General features: G+C 39.3%; 1 protein-coding gene across 1 annotated transcript in view; it reads left to right on the plus strand.

The window, feature by feature from the left end:
• Plcb1 (phospholipase C beta 1) overlaps window positions 1-14,296 on the plus strand; it is a 664,193-nt gene that overhangs the window by 581,868 nt on the left and 68,029 nt on the right. The window contains 5 exon segments of the mRNA XM_076929813.1: window positions 3,054-3,130; window positions 3,230-3,302; window positions 3,304-3,320; window positions 4,128-4,185; window positions 4,755-4,841. Of these exon segments, the coding sequence (XP_076785928.1) occupies window positions 3,054-3,130; window positions 3,230-3,302; window positions 3,304-3,320; window positions 4,128-4,185; window positions 4,755-4,841 (312 nt within the window).

A 14,296-nucleotide genomic window follows, 5' to 3' on the forward strand; every position in this document is an offset into this window, starting at 1 on the left:
GGTAGGAAAGAAACCCAGTGTGTATGCACATATATTATGTCCTTTACAGATACTACTAACAGACTTGTGATAGTGGTGCTCATGCTGCTACCTGAATGCAAATAGATACAAACAGCTTAATTATACAGACCTCAGATCGGAATTAGAGTTGTTACGCTATGATAGCACAATCCAAGGGAGCCTACAATCAAGGGAGTAATTTTTATTTGTGTTATGTCCTGTTCACATAGGACTGTCACTGAAAGGATGGACTAATATGGGGGGGGGGGGAGTGTGCACACAGTCTGTGCAGACAGTTTTAGAAGCTAACTATTGCCTTGTTTATTGAAGTATGATCAATGCCAATGTTGAAAGAGAATTTACAAGTTGAGATCTATCTGGGGACAAAGCCAGCTAAGTCTTGGAGACATAAGAAGAGAAAATCTCTGGACTGGAGTGGAAAAGCCAATGTGAGACTTCAGACAGGGAAGAAATGCTTGCACGATAGACTGCAAGTTTGTAGATATGTGCACCAGGATTCATGTTACCAGAAAGCTGTGCCATGTAGAAAAATTTACAGATGTCTGTGATTCACTGAATGATAAAACTATCCAACAGGGTAGGGAAAAAAAAGCCTTGCATGCCTTTGAGTTGAATAAAGATGCCTGCTAAGAGGAAAAGTCATGTTTTCAGGAACAGAGGAAGCCTCTGCTTGCTTATCCAGATGCTGAGGCAGGGAAGTGAGGAGCATCCAGTTAGGGTTATTAGGCAAGGACAAGAGTGCAAGGTTCTGGAAGCAGAGATAAAGATGTGGTTTTGCACAGAAGCAGTTTATCCCATGAGACAGGACATTTCTGAGAAAAACAGGGAATGCTTTTTTCAGATCCCTCCACAAGTAGAAAAGACATGAAAGGAAGTAACGAAACTTAGCTTAGTGGGGGAAAAGCAAACCAACTAAATGAAGAACCTACTATATGGTATATGGTCTGTCAGTAATTCTGTGTGTGTGTCTGTACCACCCTGGTTGCAGAGATGAGGGCATTCCATTTGGAGTAGTAAAGAGAATACAAAGTTCCAAAGATCCTGAGACAAAGACCACACAAACTGTTGTTGTTGTTGTTATGTTGGTTTTTTTGTTTTGTTTTGTTCTTGTTTTTTTGGTTTTTGTTTTGGTTTTTTTGGTTTTGTTTTTGGGTTTGTGTTTTGTTTTGTTTTGTTTTGTTTTGTTTTGTTTTGTTTTGTGTCAGCATCTTCCTCAATAATCTAGACAGGGCTCCTTAAATTCCAAAGGGCATCTTGACTCTAGGATTACAGATTCTCAATTCTTGGTTTAGGAGAAGGCCTGAGAGTTTTTATTTCTAATGTCTTTCTTTAGCATGCCGAAGCTGCTCATCATAGAGCACATGAGTAACAGGCAGGCACCCTGGGGACCACTTAAGCACCCACATTTCCTGACAAGGTTTTGGAAATACTCATTCACCGGTTCATAAGCCTGGAAACAAGGCCTTGCAATCTGCATTCTTAAGACGTCACCCCAAGTGAATCTGACAGAGCAAAGTGGAGAATTTCTGAATAATTTCTGTGGTGCATGTGGGACAAATGGAACGGAAGACAGGTCCTCTAGAGGAAGGGATGCAATAGTGAGGTGATACCCTGGGTCAGAGTAAGGACCTTCTGTGAGTTTTGGGGATGGGGACAACAGCGTTTTTGGACAGTTTGATTCCTGGTACTACTCACAGCATGATTTCCTCAACTGTGGCAGCTGTGCTGAGGCAGTCTCTCCTGAATGATGAAATGGGAATTCTGCAGCCCACACCCTCCTTGATAGCTATATACATACAAATGCTGTGACTTGCATATTTAACATAAGTGAACATAGATTGCTCTGAGCCTCTGAAATTAACACTGGGTTACATACAGGAATGGCCATGCCTGTTTTTTTATATGGGTGCTGGAGATTAGAACCCAGGTCCTTATGCTAACAGGGTTAGCTTATGCTAGCAAGGGTTCTACCTCTGGCACCATCTCTCCAGCCTCTTGAATGGATTTAAAGATAACTTCTGAAACCACAGGGGAGAGCAGCATCAGACGGAGGTGAAGACCCCAGATTGTAGAGCCTGCCTGAGTTTATTATACAGCATTTAGAATGTTCTAGATATTATAAATAGTCTAAAGATTATTTAAAGTACATAAGAAGAGTATGTGAGTATTATGGCAGGTGCTACATCATTTAGCCTAAGGCATCCATGGATTTGGGTGCACGCTAAGGATCCTAGGACCAGTCTTCCATGGATCTTGAGGGATGGCTGCCTTGTTACTTTGATAGGTATTGCATATATTAGACTAGTTAATTTGTCGTATTCTGTATGTTTGGGGGAAGAAAATCTATACTTTGAAAATAATAGTGGGGCCTATCAAGGAAAGTGCAGGCCATATATTTTATGCTCCAGTGGAAGGGCTGAGATGTGTTGCTACAGCCACCTGAGGCTCCTCAGACTTTCGGTGTGGAATGGAGAGTGAGGATTGATCGTCATGAAATTTTACTCTCAAGTAGTTGACATTCATTAGGCATGTACTGAATGTTGGGAACATGGGAGCACTGACAATCCAAAGATACAGTTGCTGCTGTCTTGAGTCTTGATTTGAGAAGAACTAGATGTAAAGTGATTCAGTTAATACATTCTCAGAACCCAGGTTTTAAGAACAGCACAGAAGCACTCTTGATGTTCTTTGTGTCAACTGAAGCTGCCTCACAAGGATATTACATCATTTTCTGAGATGGGTAACTGATATTAATCTCAAAGCAAGTCAATAACAGCAACAAAATATACCCAGAAAGTGAATTCAATTAAAAGAGAAACTCAGAGGGCTTTCATCTTTCAGAACAACAAACAGATCATGTGATACTTTAAAATCATGCCCTCGTTGCCAAAATCAGATTTTTGTGATTCTAACAACAGCCCAGCCTCCACTGCAGGTTGTCTTAAACACGCATGCTGGTGTTTGGAGTGGGAAGGGTAGGGACAGCAGCTTGTGATCACAGAAAACACCAAACTGGCATTTTCTTCCCCCAGCTGATTCAGAAGTTGACAGATGTTGCCGAAGAGTGTCAGAACAATCAGTTAAAGAAGCTGAAGGAAATCTGCGAGAAGTAAGCCCCATCCCTTCACATTTGGCCTGAATAGACATGAGTGCTGGAAATGTTGCTTGCTATTCGATTTGTCTGATTTTCCCTCCATTGTAAATTCAGAGAGAAGAAGGAATTAAAGAAGAAAATGGATAAGAAGAGGCAGGAGAAGATAACAGAAGCCAAGTCCAAAGACAAAAAGCCAGATGGAAGAGTGAGTGGAAAGCAGCCCCTCCCTAACTGGAACGAGGAGCAAGTGCTCCCTATCAGAGAACCAGTGTCTTAACCAAAGGCCCCTTAGTAAAATCTCTCCTTGAATTAATCTTTCACATGATTCCTATCTTAGTCACTGTTTTATTCCTGTGGAGAGACAACATGACCAAGGCAACTCATACAAAAGGAAGAATTTAATTGTGGGCTTGCTTACAGTTTCGTAGGGTTAGTCCATTATCATCAAGGTGGGAGCATGGGGCACTCAAGTTGCTGGCACAATAGCTGAAAGCTATATCTTGATTAAGGGGAGGGGCAAACTTGGGCTTTTGATACTCGGAGCTCTCCCTCAGGGACAACCTTGCTCCAATGACACCACACCTCCTAATTCTAATCCTATCAAAGAGTTCCACTCCCTGGTTACTAAGTATTCAAACATATGAACCCATGGTGGGTTCTCATTTAAACCACCACAGTTTCCTATGTATGGTTTTTACAGTGAGCTCTCAAACAATGGCGCTCTGGGCCTTTTAGAAAAAAAGGAAAGTGATCTCTTTTGGAAAATGACTAAATACTCATTTCTCAAGTTGTTAGACAACCTTGGGAGCAGCTAATAAAAACAGGGCCTGTGCTTGGGGAGAGGCATGGCCACTGTTACCACCAAACACACACACACACACACACACACACACGCAAACACACAGAAGCTTGACCTTTCTTTCAACAGCCATACAAAGAGAGATAGTAAGAGCATAGACGTCTAGAGTTCCAGGTAGGTTGGTATAATGATCTGTGGCTTATTTCCACTTAGGGAGAAGACAGAGATGATCCGATCATACATCCAGGAGGTGGTGCAGTACATCAAAAGGGTATGTCTGCCCCCCCCCCTGCAAACGCCACACAAACAATTGTCAATCTCACAGTGAACTTCTAGGAGGAGAGCAGTGCCTCCTTGTACTTACTTGGCACCACTATCCAGCTGTTTTGTGATGCTCTATAAGGGTGTACATGGTCTGACTACTGCAAACTTTAATACAAAAGAGCTAAATAGAAGGTCTATAAAAATGGATGGGCAAAATTACTGCCTAAGTCAGGAACCCCCCCAAAAATGACACAAAAGACGGTTCCCAAAAGATCCCTTCACTGTTACCAGTGATAGAGATTATGTTCACATTTAGATCAGTCCTTAAGCTTCTTAAAAATTTGTGTTATAGACATTTTCAAAGATTTTCAACAATGTATGTCCATCAGTCACCACCCCATCCTGTCCTGTGTTCTTATCACCTAGGACGAAAGGCCAATTTTGGCCCAGAATGCTAAGTAATTGATACCACAGATCTGAAAATCTTTGGGTTTTGTTTCTTGTAACATGCAGAAAACTTTTATGTTGTTTTTTTCCCCCTAAAATGACTCTTCTTCTTTGGTAACTTTCTTACAGTTAGAGGAAGCACAAAGTAAAAGACAAGAAAAACTTGTGGAGAAACACAAGGAGATCCGCCAACAGATCCTGGATGAGAAGCCCAAGGTAAATGGAGCTAAAAGTACAGGATGTCTAGACACGCTTGGCTCGTTTGCTTTCTATTCAGTACAAGTAAAAATCTCCTGGTTTCCATAAGTACCTCGCTCAACATCTCGGGCCATTCCTTGAGTATGAAACTCATCATTTTTTATAGTAAAAATACAGCAATATTCTGCAAGCACTCATCAGCAATGGCATTTGCCTAAAAGGTATGAGTGCACGGAACCCTCTGCACAGATTTGGTTTCAGCTAGTTTGATGTGTGGCTTCGGCAAGGGTATTTTAATTGAACTAACCAACTTCACCTTGTAATGCTGCAACACCAGAATTTGCCCAGCAGAGGACAGGCTTCACCAAAATCACCCTGATCTTGACCCAACAAAGTCTTCCATAAAAACAAGAGGGAAAAAAAGAAAAGAAAAGAGAAAAAGGAAAGCAAATCCCTTTGCCCCGATAGCAACAGCTGATCAGTGCTGTCCTTTAAAATCATATTACAGCTCAGAGTGTAGCTCAGTGGTACTGAGTGATCAGCACGTACAAGGTTCTGAGTCCAATCCAAAACAACAAATCAAAGCAGGTCGTACTTGTGGCTTGTTGAAATCAATTATCTATGGACATTTAGTTGAAAAACCTATCAGTAAATCAAGTACTTGCAGGTTAGCCAACAGCATCTCAGTTCTAGGACATTCTATCCATTTTGATTCATTGCTGAATGTTTTTCTGTCTCTTAAAACAAACTGGGCTTTCTAGGTCTCCCTGCCTTTTCAGCTATAGTTGAAAAATGCATATTCTCGAAAGTGCTACCGCTCCACCCGAGTGTTTATTGAGTCTGCAAAACTCAAATGCTAGATTTACTTATTTGTATGTAGCGTTCCTGGGTCGGCTTCAGAGAGATTCCTTGGATTCCTTGTGACTTGCTCTAGGTATATTTTCACAGTTGTTTATGTTCTTTAGCCTTCATGTTTGCTATATATGAGATTCACTTAATATTTGTTATTCCTAAAGAATAGCAAGAATCAGTGGTTACATTGTACACTATTAATTCTTAAGTTTCTCCTTTAAATATAAATATCAGATATTCTTAGACAGCTTCTTAGTCCACTTATGCTAATACAATGGGATGCATTTTATTATAACACTAGAAATTGCTACACAGTCCCCTTTCCTTAAATTGCGTTGCCCACAGTCACTCATGACCTAAAAATGTTAAGTGTAAAATTCACAGGGTGAATAATCCATGAAGTCCTAAAATGTACAACTTTCTAAGTAGCTGATGAACCCTTGAACCAGTGTCTCAGCCACTCTGGATGTGCACTGGCCTTATGTACAGCATGGCCACACAGTGGTCCTCTCTGTCATAAGGTCTGTGACCTCTTTTACCTAGTAATGGCTCCAAACCACAAGAGTAATAATATCAAGGAGTCCTTGAGCCTGAGGACATTCGGGGGACAGGTGAGCTTTGGCTTTTTGTGGCTTCAGAGCATATTGTGGGAGGGGGTACTGTATTTTATGTTTGGAATCGATCTTATTTAAGTACTCAAATATAAATAATAGACTTAAATAATAGATTCAGATTGGACTAAGATTCAAGAAAAATATTAAATAGTCAGAACCATATATATTCAAATTTATACAGTTTCAAGTTTGGCGTCTGAAGTTGAATTTGTCATCATTTTGTATTCTGGTATAATAAAATTGGTTTAAGGTGAATGTCATAGCCAGTTTTAAACCTCTGAGAACCGTTATTTACAACAAATAATATTTTCAGTTTTGTTTTGCCTTTTCAGTATGTGTGTGTTCAACATTGTAAATATTTTAGCCATAGACAAAATGCAATGCATATATTTTAAAGTTACACAATTTACTTTAAGTAATTCATAGATGTTATATGTACGTTTATTCAAATTAAGTTAGTTCCTTTTGAAGCACCTTAGAACTTCTTCACTGTATATAACCAAACACTAAAATGGCTTCTAACTTTTGGCAATTTATCTGCCAGAGTACCGTTTTACAGAAAATCAATTTCAACCTGCCAGGCATACTTGAAGGCATAGATAATCCCATCAACTTGGGAAATGAAAGCTGGAAAACTGAGAGCTCATGGTTCACCTAGATTATAGAGCGAGGCCACATTTCTAGCAAACTAAATAAATAATTGTCTTAAACAGTGCCAACTTAATAAATGACATTACTACTGTTTGAGTTGGGTCATAATTCTAGGGGCGGGAGGACAGTTCCAGGCATACAGTCGATGCTGTATTAGTTGTTTTTCTGTTGTGCTAAAACACCATGACCAAAAGCAACTCATAGAAAGGCTTATTTTGGTTTACCAGCAGAGAAAGAGAAATGTGGGAGAGAGTATGTAATGGCAAGGGAGACAGGGAAGCAGGTTGTTGGAGCAGGAATCTGGACGAGTATATCTCTACCCACAGGCAGGAAACAGAGAAAGAGAGAGCAGAAAGTGTGGTGACGCTATATGCCCTGAAAGGTCACCTCCAGTGATGTACCTCCACCAGCAAGGCTCCATGTCCTAAAAGTTCCATAATCTACCTAAACAGTGTTACCTGCTGGGATCAAGTGTTCAAATACATGAACCGAAAGGAGACATTTCTCATTCAAACCACATCAAGTGAGCAGCCAGTTCTGAGGATGAGTAGCCATTTCTTGGGATAGCTGGCCATTTCTAGAAATGCGGCGGTCAGTTCTAGAGTTGGGGAGCTAGTTTAGAGACTCAGCAATCTCATTGAGACTTGGCAATTTTAGAATTTCATGGTTGTTGCTTGCTGTCCCCGGGCTTTAAAGTCTGTGAAAGATGGCTCCCAAGCCCCACTGCATTATCACCTATGTAGTAACATTCAAATCCAGAATGGAAAAGGTTTATTTTCTTCATATGATTAATGGAAGCCTTTCAGAATGGCCTCCCACCACCCTATGCCCACAAAATAGATTTTTCTGCTATAATTCTATAATGAAGCCACATCCTAGTTCCCAAAACAAATCCCAAGATCATGCCTAAGGCTCACGCACAGAGGTGGGAGGTGTTCAGCTTCTTGGATTTACAGTCACCAGAACCCTGAACGAAATTGATGTTTCTCATTGAATAGGGAATAAATAGTAGTTGGGGGTGGTGAGCAGTTTATACTACAACTGTATATTTAGCAGCTTTTATTCCTTCTTTCTTAGCTCCTTAAAAAGGATCCTCGGAGTTCTAAATCACCCTCTTGTCTTCATTTCTTAGTGTAACTAAGTACCGTGATAAATTTGCTCCTTCATTTGTGATGATGTTCTTAGGGCCATCTTCTTGTAAGCGGATTTGAAGGAAGCCCTTGGAAACTGTTGGTTTCATGTAAAGCTAAATCATTTGTTGAAGTGTGTTCTTTGAGCTTCAGAGCGTGTTTTCAGAGTCATTGCTTTGATAATAAAATAAGAAAGCACACGTGAAGCCAGCCATGGTAGCCCACATCTATAATCCCAGCACTTGGCAGGAGGAAGCAGGAGGATCAGGAGCTTTATAGGTCATCCTTGGCTACGTATCAGGCTTGAGGCTGTTTATATAAGACCCTGTCTCCAACAAAACAAAACAAAAAAAGATTACATGTGGTAATACTGTAAAATATATAGCAAATGAAAAAAACATTGATAACAAAAGCTTTCTGCCATTGTGACACAATACCTGAAATAATTAACATAAAAAGAGAAAAGGTTTGTTTCAGCTCATAAGCTCAGACGTGTTAGTTCCTGTTGTTTGGCCCTATTGCACTGGGCCTATCAGAGCACACCAGGTCATAGAGCTAGCACATGGTGGAGGAATCATGTTCATGCTTGGCAGCCAGAAATCAGGAACAGAAAAAAATAGCCCAGAGTCCTAATGTTTGCTTCAAGGGAAAATTCTCACTAAGCTCATTTCTACCCACTGAATGCACTTAAAATATAAATATATAGATAGATAGATAGATAGATAGATAGATAGATAGATAGATAGATAGACAGATAGATACCGTTATTATGCAGCTTATACCATCTTAATATCACAGTGGTCCTCCTGCCTCCGCCTCCTCATTACTGATTAAAGGTATGTAAGGTGCCATGCCTAGTCAGGCATCACTACTAAAAGGTTCCTTGAACTCCTTATAGCACTGGTGCCATAGACTAAGGGTTTATTTTTTGGCCTCTGGGGAGCACTTCAGATCTAGACTTGCAAGCGGCAGTGATCATCAGTGGAGGGAAGTGGCAAGATCAAGTGTGGGATACAAAGGTAGACACTGAAACACAGGGCAGCAAGTGTAGGTTAGGAAAGGCCAGGATGAGTGAGTAGACTACAGTGTGCCTCTGACTGTGTTTGACTGTGGCTGTGGTCCAGAAAGAGATTAGCACTGCCTGCGAAAGCATCTCTCTTCAATGCGGTACTGGAAGGGCTTCAGAGCTTGATGTTGGATATGACCAAAATTAATCAGGGCAGCAACAAAAGTAAAGAGGAAAAACTCAGGGAAATAAAAACCATCAATAGTAGCTACGAAACAGGTTCACCAAGTCAGTTCCATTCAGTAAGAAGGATGGCAAGGCAGACTGGTTTTATGATATCTAGAAATGTATGAACTGGTCTGAGTTTTTGACAAACAACTGGAGATGACTATATAGCTGGCAGCCTTCACATGAAAGCATGCCCAAACATCACCGTTAGTTCTGGTATAGTAGTCTTTCTCAAAAAGGAGAGCAGGAAAATATTCTAAGTAGAACCTGATGATGCACAATCATTTGCTTATAGCAAAAATATCACTATATAGCATCTCTCCTCTTTCTTCAGTACCATTCAACATATTATTGAATACAATAATTCACCTCCTTCATCTGCTTCACTTATGTGCTATAGGCACTTGCTGGCGTCCACACTCATGGTCCTAACTTGGAGAAAGCTCTTTTTAGAGCACTCTTTTCCTTATCTACTATTTGAGATGTTCTGAATCCTAGACTTATCTGTATAACTTTCTTCCTTGTTGATAAACAAAGTCTTGTCTGTTAAAAGTAAAAGAAGAGTTAAAAAGTTTAACATAAGAAAGAAATTCAAACTACCAGTTGGTGAAAGCCAACAGTACTTCAGTGGCAACACATTTTACTGGCCCAATAGAGAACAAATAGCCTTGAAGGGTTCATGCAAAATAGAGCTTTGTGGAGCCTTCACTCAGCTGCAAACTGGTGAACCTCTGAGTCTCCCTTGTTCTTACTAACCTGCAATAGAACATTCAAAGGAGAATATGGTTTATCAGAACCAGCATCTTCAGTCTTCAAGGTCCCTATTTGATGGGGAGCAGATGATGGCCCCAGTGAGAAAGCTTGATTTGAAGCGCCTTACATTGCAACAGGCAGCAGACCCTGTGATAGGTAGAATCTGTTGTCTCCATTCTAAATGAGCACACTGTGTCAATTCTATTGTCATGTAACTTCTGAGAGCATTGCAAAAAAACCTAAATAAATAAAGTAAATAAATGAAGGTGAAATAAATAAATAAATAAATAAATAAAATGAAGGTGTGTGATCCTCAAAGGCAATTTATACAAGAAGTAAATATTTTGACCCTTGATTTGACAAGAGATCAAGTTGCCCATTGAGAGTTCCACTGAGACTTATTAAGTCACAACCAATAGACATTCTTAATAGACATTCAGTTCCTTTTCAACAGAATTCTCAGTTCCAGAGAAATATTCAGCTATGTGTTTCCTGGCAGTCAACTGCTTCACTGAGCCCTTAAATGCATGTCTTCAATCGTGTCTAAGATGCATATTTTTGCAAACTTCAACCACAGAATCCAGATGACGCTTGCAAGAATACTGTCCAGGTTTCCAACTCGGTGACATAATTGGTTTCCTTGGGATTTCTATACCTGAGTTTGCCAAGCCAATAAGAAAGGATTCATGTATACAAAACACGTTGGAAGTGATTCAAAAACTCAGCTGCCAATGCTGACCAGTCACGGCCAGTGTGGGCTTGAACAACAAGTTATGATGATACAGAGGACCTCCTGCTCTTATCCTGAATATCTGAAAAAGGGTTATTTTAGCACATTGTCCTCAATCCATTGCAGATATCTCAATGTATATCGATCACTCTGTGGCTAACGGCTCTTGTTACAGGAATTGTCTTTTGACAGGACTTTTTAATGAACTGCCTGCCTGACCTCAAGAAACAATCGATAAATTTGTAATTTATGTTTTTTTTTTTTAAGTCTGACACTTAATTTGTCTTTGATGTTTCTTAGGCCATAGGTTTTTCTGTTTTAATTTAAGCTCATCATCAAGAAAGAATTCCAGGAAACTTTAGGGCACTTTTATTTATTTCTGAAAAACATTTAATCATGTTGCTGCTGCCCCCTCCCTTCCTTCCCTGCCCCTCCTCTTATCTCAGCCAGAGGAATTTAGACTGATTATTCCCTATTTCTCCTCAGACATCTTTGCAGCAGGGTGAGTGACTCATCTCTGGGATGAAGTTACTCATGCTCGAAACCACTGATGATCTTTGAGATGTAACCCTGGATGCAGTTAATGTTTGCCCTGGTATTCAGGTGGAAAGGCTTAACTTGAGGATTTAAAGTTGGACGTTTCTTCTACTAATTCTTTTGTACCTCCTCTAATCTTTGCTATTTGGTGGACAAGAATAGATTTTCCCTGCCAGTATTAATTAGAACTCCTCAAGGGTATGCAGATTCCCAAGTGGGAGCCAGCAGCCTTTGGGCCACGCTTCACTTGTCAGATTAACCCACACAGTAGGCTGATTTTATCTGTTCTATATGAGGTTGTTTTTACTTATACAAAGAATTGTCTTCTTAGAAGGAAAATATTCTCTATTTTCCTTATTCTTTATTTTCTTGAACAGAAAACTGAAACATGTTTACTTTCCTTCAAGAGATACAAGGGAATTTGGGACCATTTTTGTTTCCTGTTGTCCAATCTCAACTTATTTTTGAGACCTGTTGTGACTATAAAAACTCTTAAAACTTAGAACAAATTTTAATTTAAAAAAAGCCTCAAAACCACTGGCCAATACTCTAAAATACAGTGAAACTACCAACTAGTGTTGTCATACAGCCCTCTGGCACACAGAGAGAGGTTCCTTTGGTGAGAACAAAGACTCTAACAAAGTGTCAGTCTAATTTTCCACTGTGTCCCCCTGTTTTTAGATGTCCTTACTGAAGACACTAAAAAAGGTAATGACATAAGATGACCATAAGGACTTTTAAGCTCATAAGACACGAGAGCAGTGCATGCTGTGCTGTCAGTGTTCATTCAGTTTATCAAACACTCACAGCCTTCCTTTCTGAAAAGTCTTTATTTCAAAATGTGGATGAAGGTGTTAGAGAGATGGCTCAGCAGTTACAAGCACTGAGTGCTCTTCCAGAGGTCTTGAGTTCAATTCTCAGCTTACCACCATCTGTAATGGGATCTGATGCCTTCTTCTGATGTATCTAAAGACAGCCACAGTGTACTCATGTAAAATAAATGAATAAATAAATAAATCTTTAAAATGTGGACAAAAATCCACATCTTCCCTCTGCAATGATATTTTCACTGGGTATAGAACTTTATGTTGGCAGTTACTTTCTGGTAGCTCATTGGGGATAAAATTCTGCTTGCTTCCTGCATCTGTTGGTGTAGTTAAGTGTTAGTGTGGTTCTTTTGACATAATTTCTATTTCTTTCCTCATTTATAGTTTTTTTTTTTGTTTGGGGAGGAAGGGTTGTATCTTATACACTGTTTCTATAATGTATCTATTTGTTTAAAATGGCCAGACAGATAACTCTACAATGTATTTGTGTGTTTGAAGTGGTCAGGCAGATAACTCTATAATGTATCTGTGTGTTTGAAGTGGTCAGACAGATAACTTTAATGTATTTGTGTAATTGAAATGGCCTGAAAAATAACTCTGTAATGTATCTGTGTGTTTGAAATGGTCAGACAGATAACTCTAATGGTTCTGTGTTTGAAATGGCCAGATAGATAACTGTCTAATGTATTTGTGAGTTTGAAGTAGCCAGACAAATAAACTCTGTAATGTATCTGTGTGTTTGAAATGTCCAGACAGATAACTCTATAATGTGTCTGTGTGTTTAAAGTTGCCAGACAGATAACTCTAAAATGTATCTCTGTGTTTGAAATGACCAGACAACTCTAAAATGCATCTGTGTGCTTGAAACGGCCAGACAGATAACTTCATCTGTTCTGCCGGAACTCTCAGCTACTACGGTAACAAACAATGGCTTCTTCTTCCCAATGTATTCCTTAACTTCGGGGACTTTATTCTGTGTGCAAGTGTGTGTATGTGTGTATTCATGCACATTTGTATATTACACATGTGTTATATGTGTATGTGTTCTCATGCCAAATATATTCTTACTCCATCTTTTCGCCCTTAACTTTAGGGGTTTTTTTTTTTTTTTTTTTCATCTTTTGTTCTGTGCTTCCCTGTAGATAGTTTTATTTTTTTCTGACTCTGTCTAATGCATTGACTCTATTCTATTCACTCACTAAGGTTTAAAATCTTTACTTGTTCTCTATCCTTTTTCTGGATTTTCCCTTCCTAGAAATGAGGTGGTGTGGAAATATGTAGTTAGTTATACTGGGTAGAAGGAAAAAAAAAAACTCCAGAGGAAATACACTCTACCTGCTAAGTAAATGGTCTTGGGTTATGGTACTAAGTCATCTCAGTAAACACCAATTTCGCATCAAGAACTTACTGATATGGTCCATGTCCCCACAGTAGTACACACAAACAAAAACCCTGCATATACAGGGATGGGAGCTTGGAGATTTCTCTCTATTTCCTGTCATATGCAGGGATGGGAGCTTGGGATTTCTCTCTATTTCCTGTCCTGCCTTCATGACGTGGCACATGATTTGCCTGCATTTTTCTACTAATAACTGAATTTTAAATTCTCAGTATATCTCTAATTTTCAAATCCTCCTTTGTTATAAATGGGACAATTAACAATATCAATGCACACATCATAAACACCTTTAAAGCAAACTATATAAAAGTATAATTGATATCAGAAAAACATTACATGATTTTACTCAAGCCTTTGAATTTGAAGGGAAATATGGTGAAATTCAAATCAAGAAAGACATTTAACTCTTTATCCAAAGATTCTTAAGAATCTTCAAGTCCTTGGTAAATCAAAATGTGGGGACTGGAAAAAAAAAAAGTTTTCCTAAAAGGGCCAGTGTATGACTCTGTGCTGAGAAAAGCTGTGGAAACTTCTGTTCAACACAAGAAAACAGTGGCTAACACTGAGTTACTTTCTCTATTTCTTGGGTCAGATCTCAAAAGCATTGGTATAGCCGGTCAGCTGTGGGGATCCTATTCATACATCTTATGTGAGCAAAAATCAGTTAATGCAAGTCTTCCGTATTTATTCTATTATTAGTTGAATCTCAGAGTCTGACAAGGAAGGTTTGAAATTTCTAACTGAAA

The sequence above is a fragment of the Arvicanthis niloticus genome, chromosome 2, assembly GCF_011762505.2.
Source record: "Arvicanthis niloticus isolate mArvNil1 chromosome 2, mArvNil1.pat.X, whole genome shotgun sequence".
NCBI lineage: Eukaryota > Metazoa > Chordata > Mammalia > Rodentia > Muridae > Arvicanthis > Arvicanthis niloticus.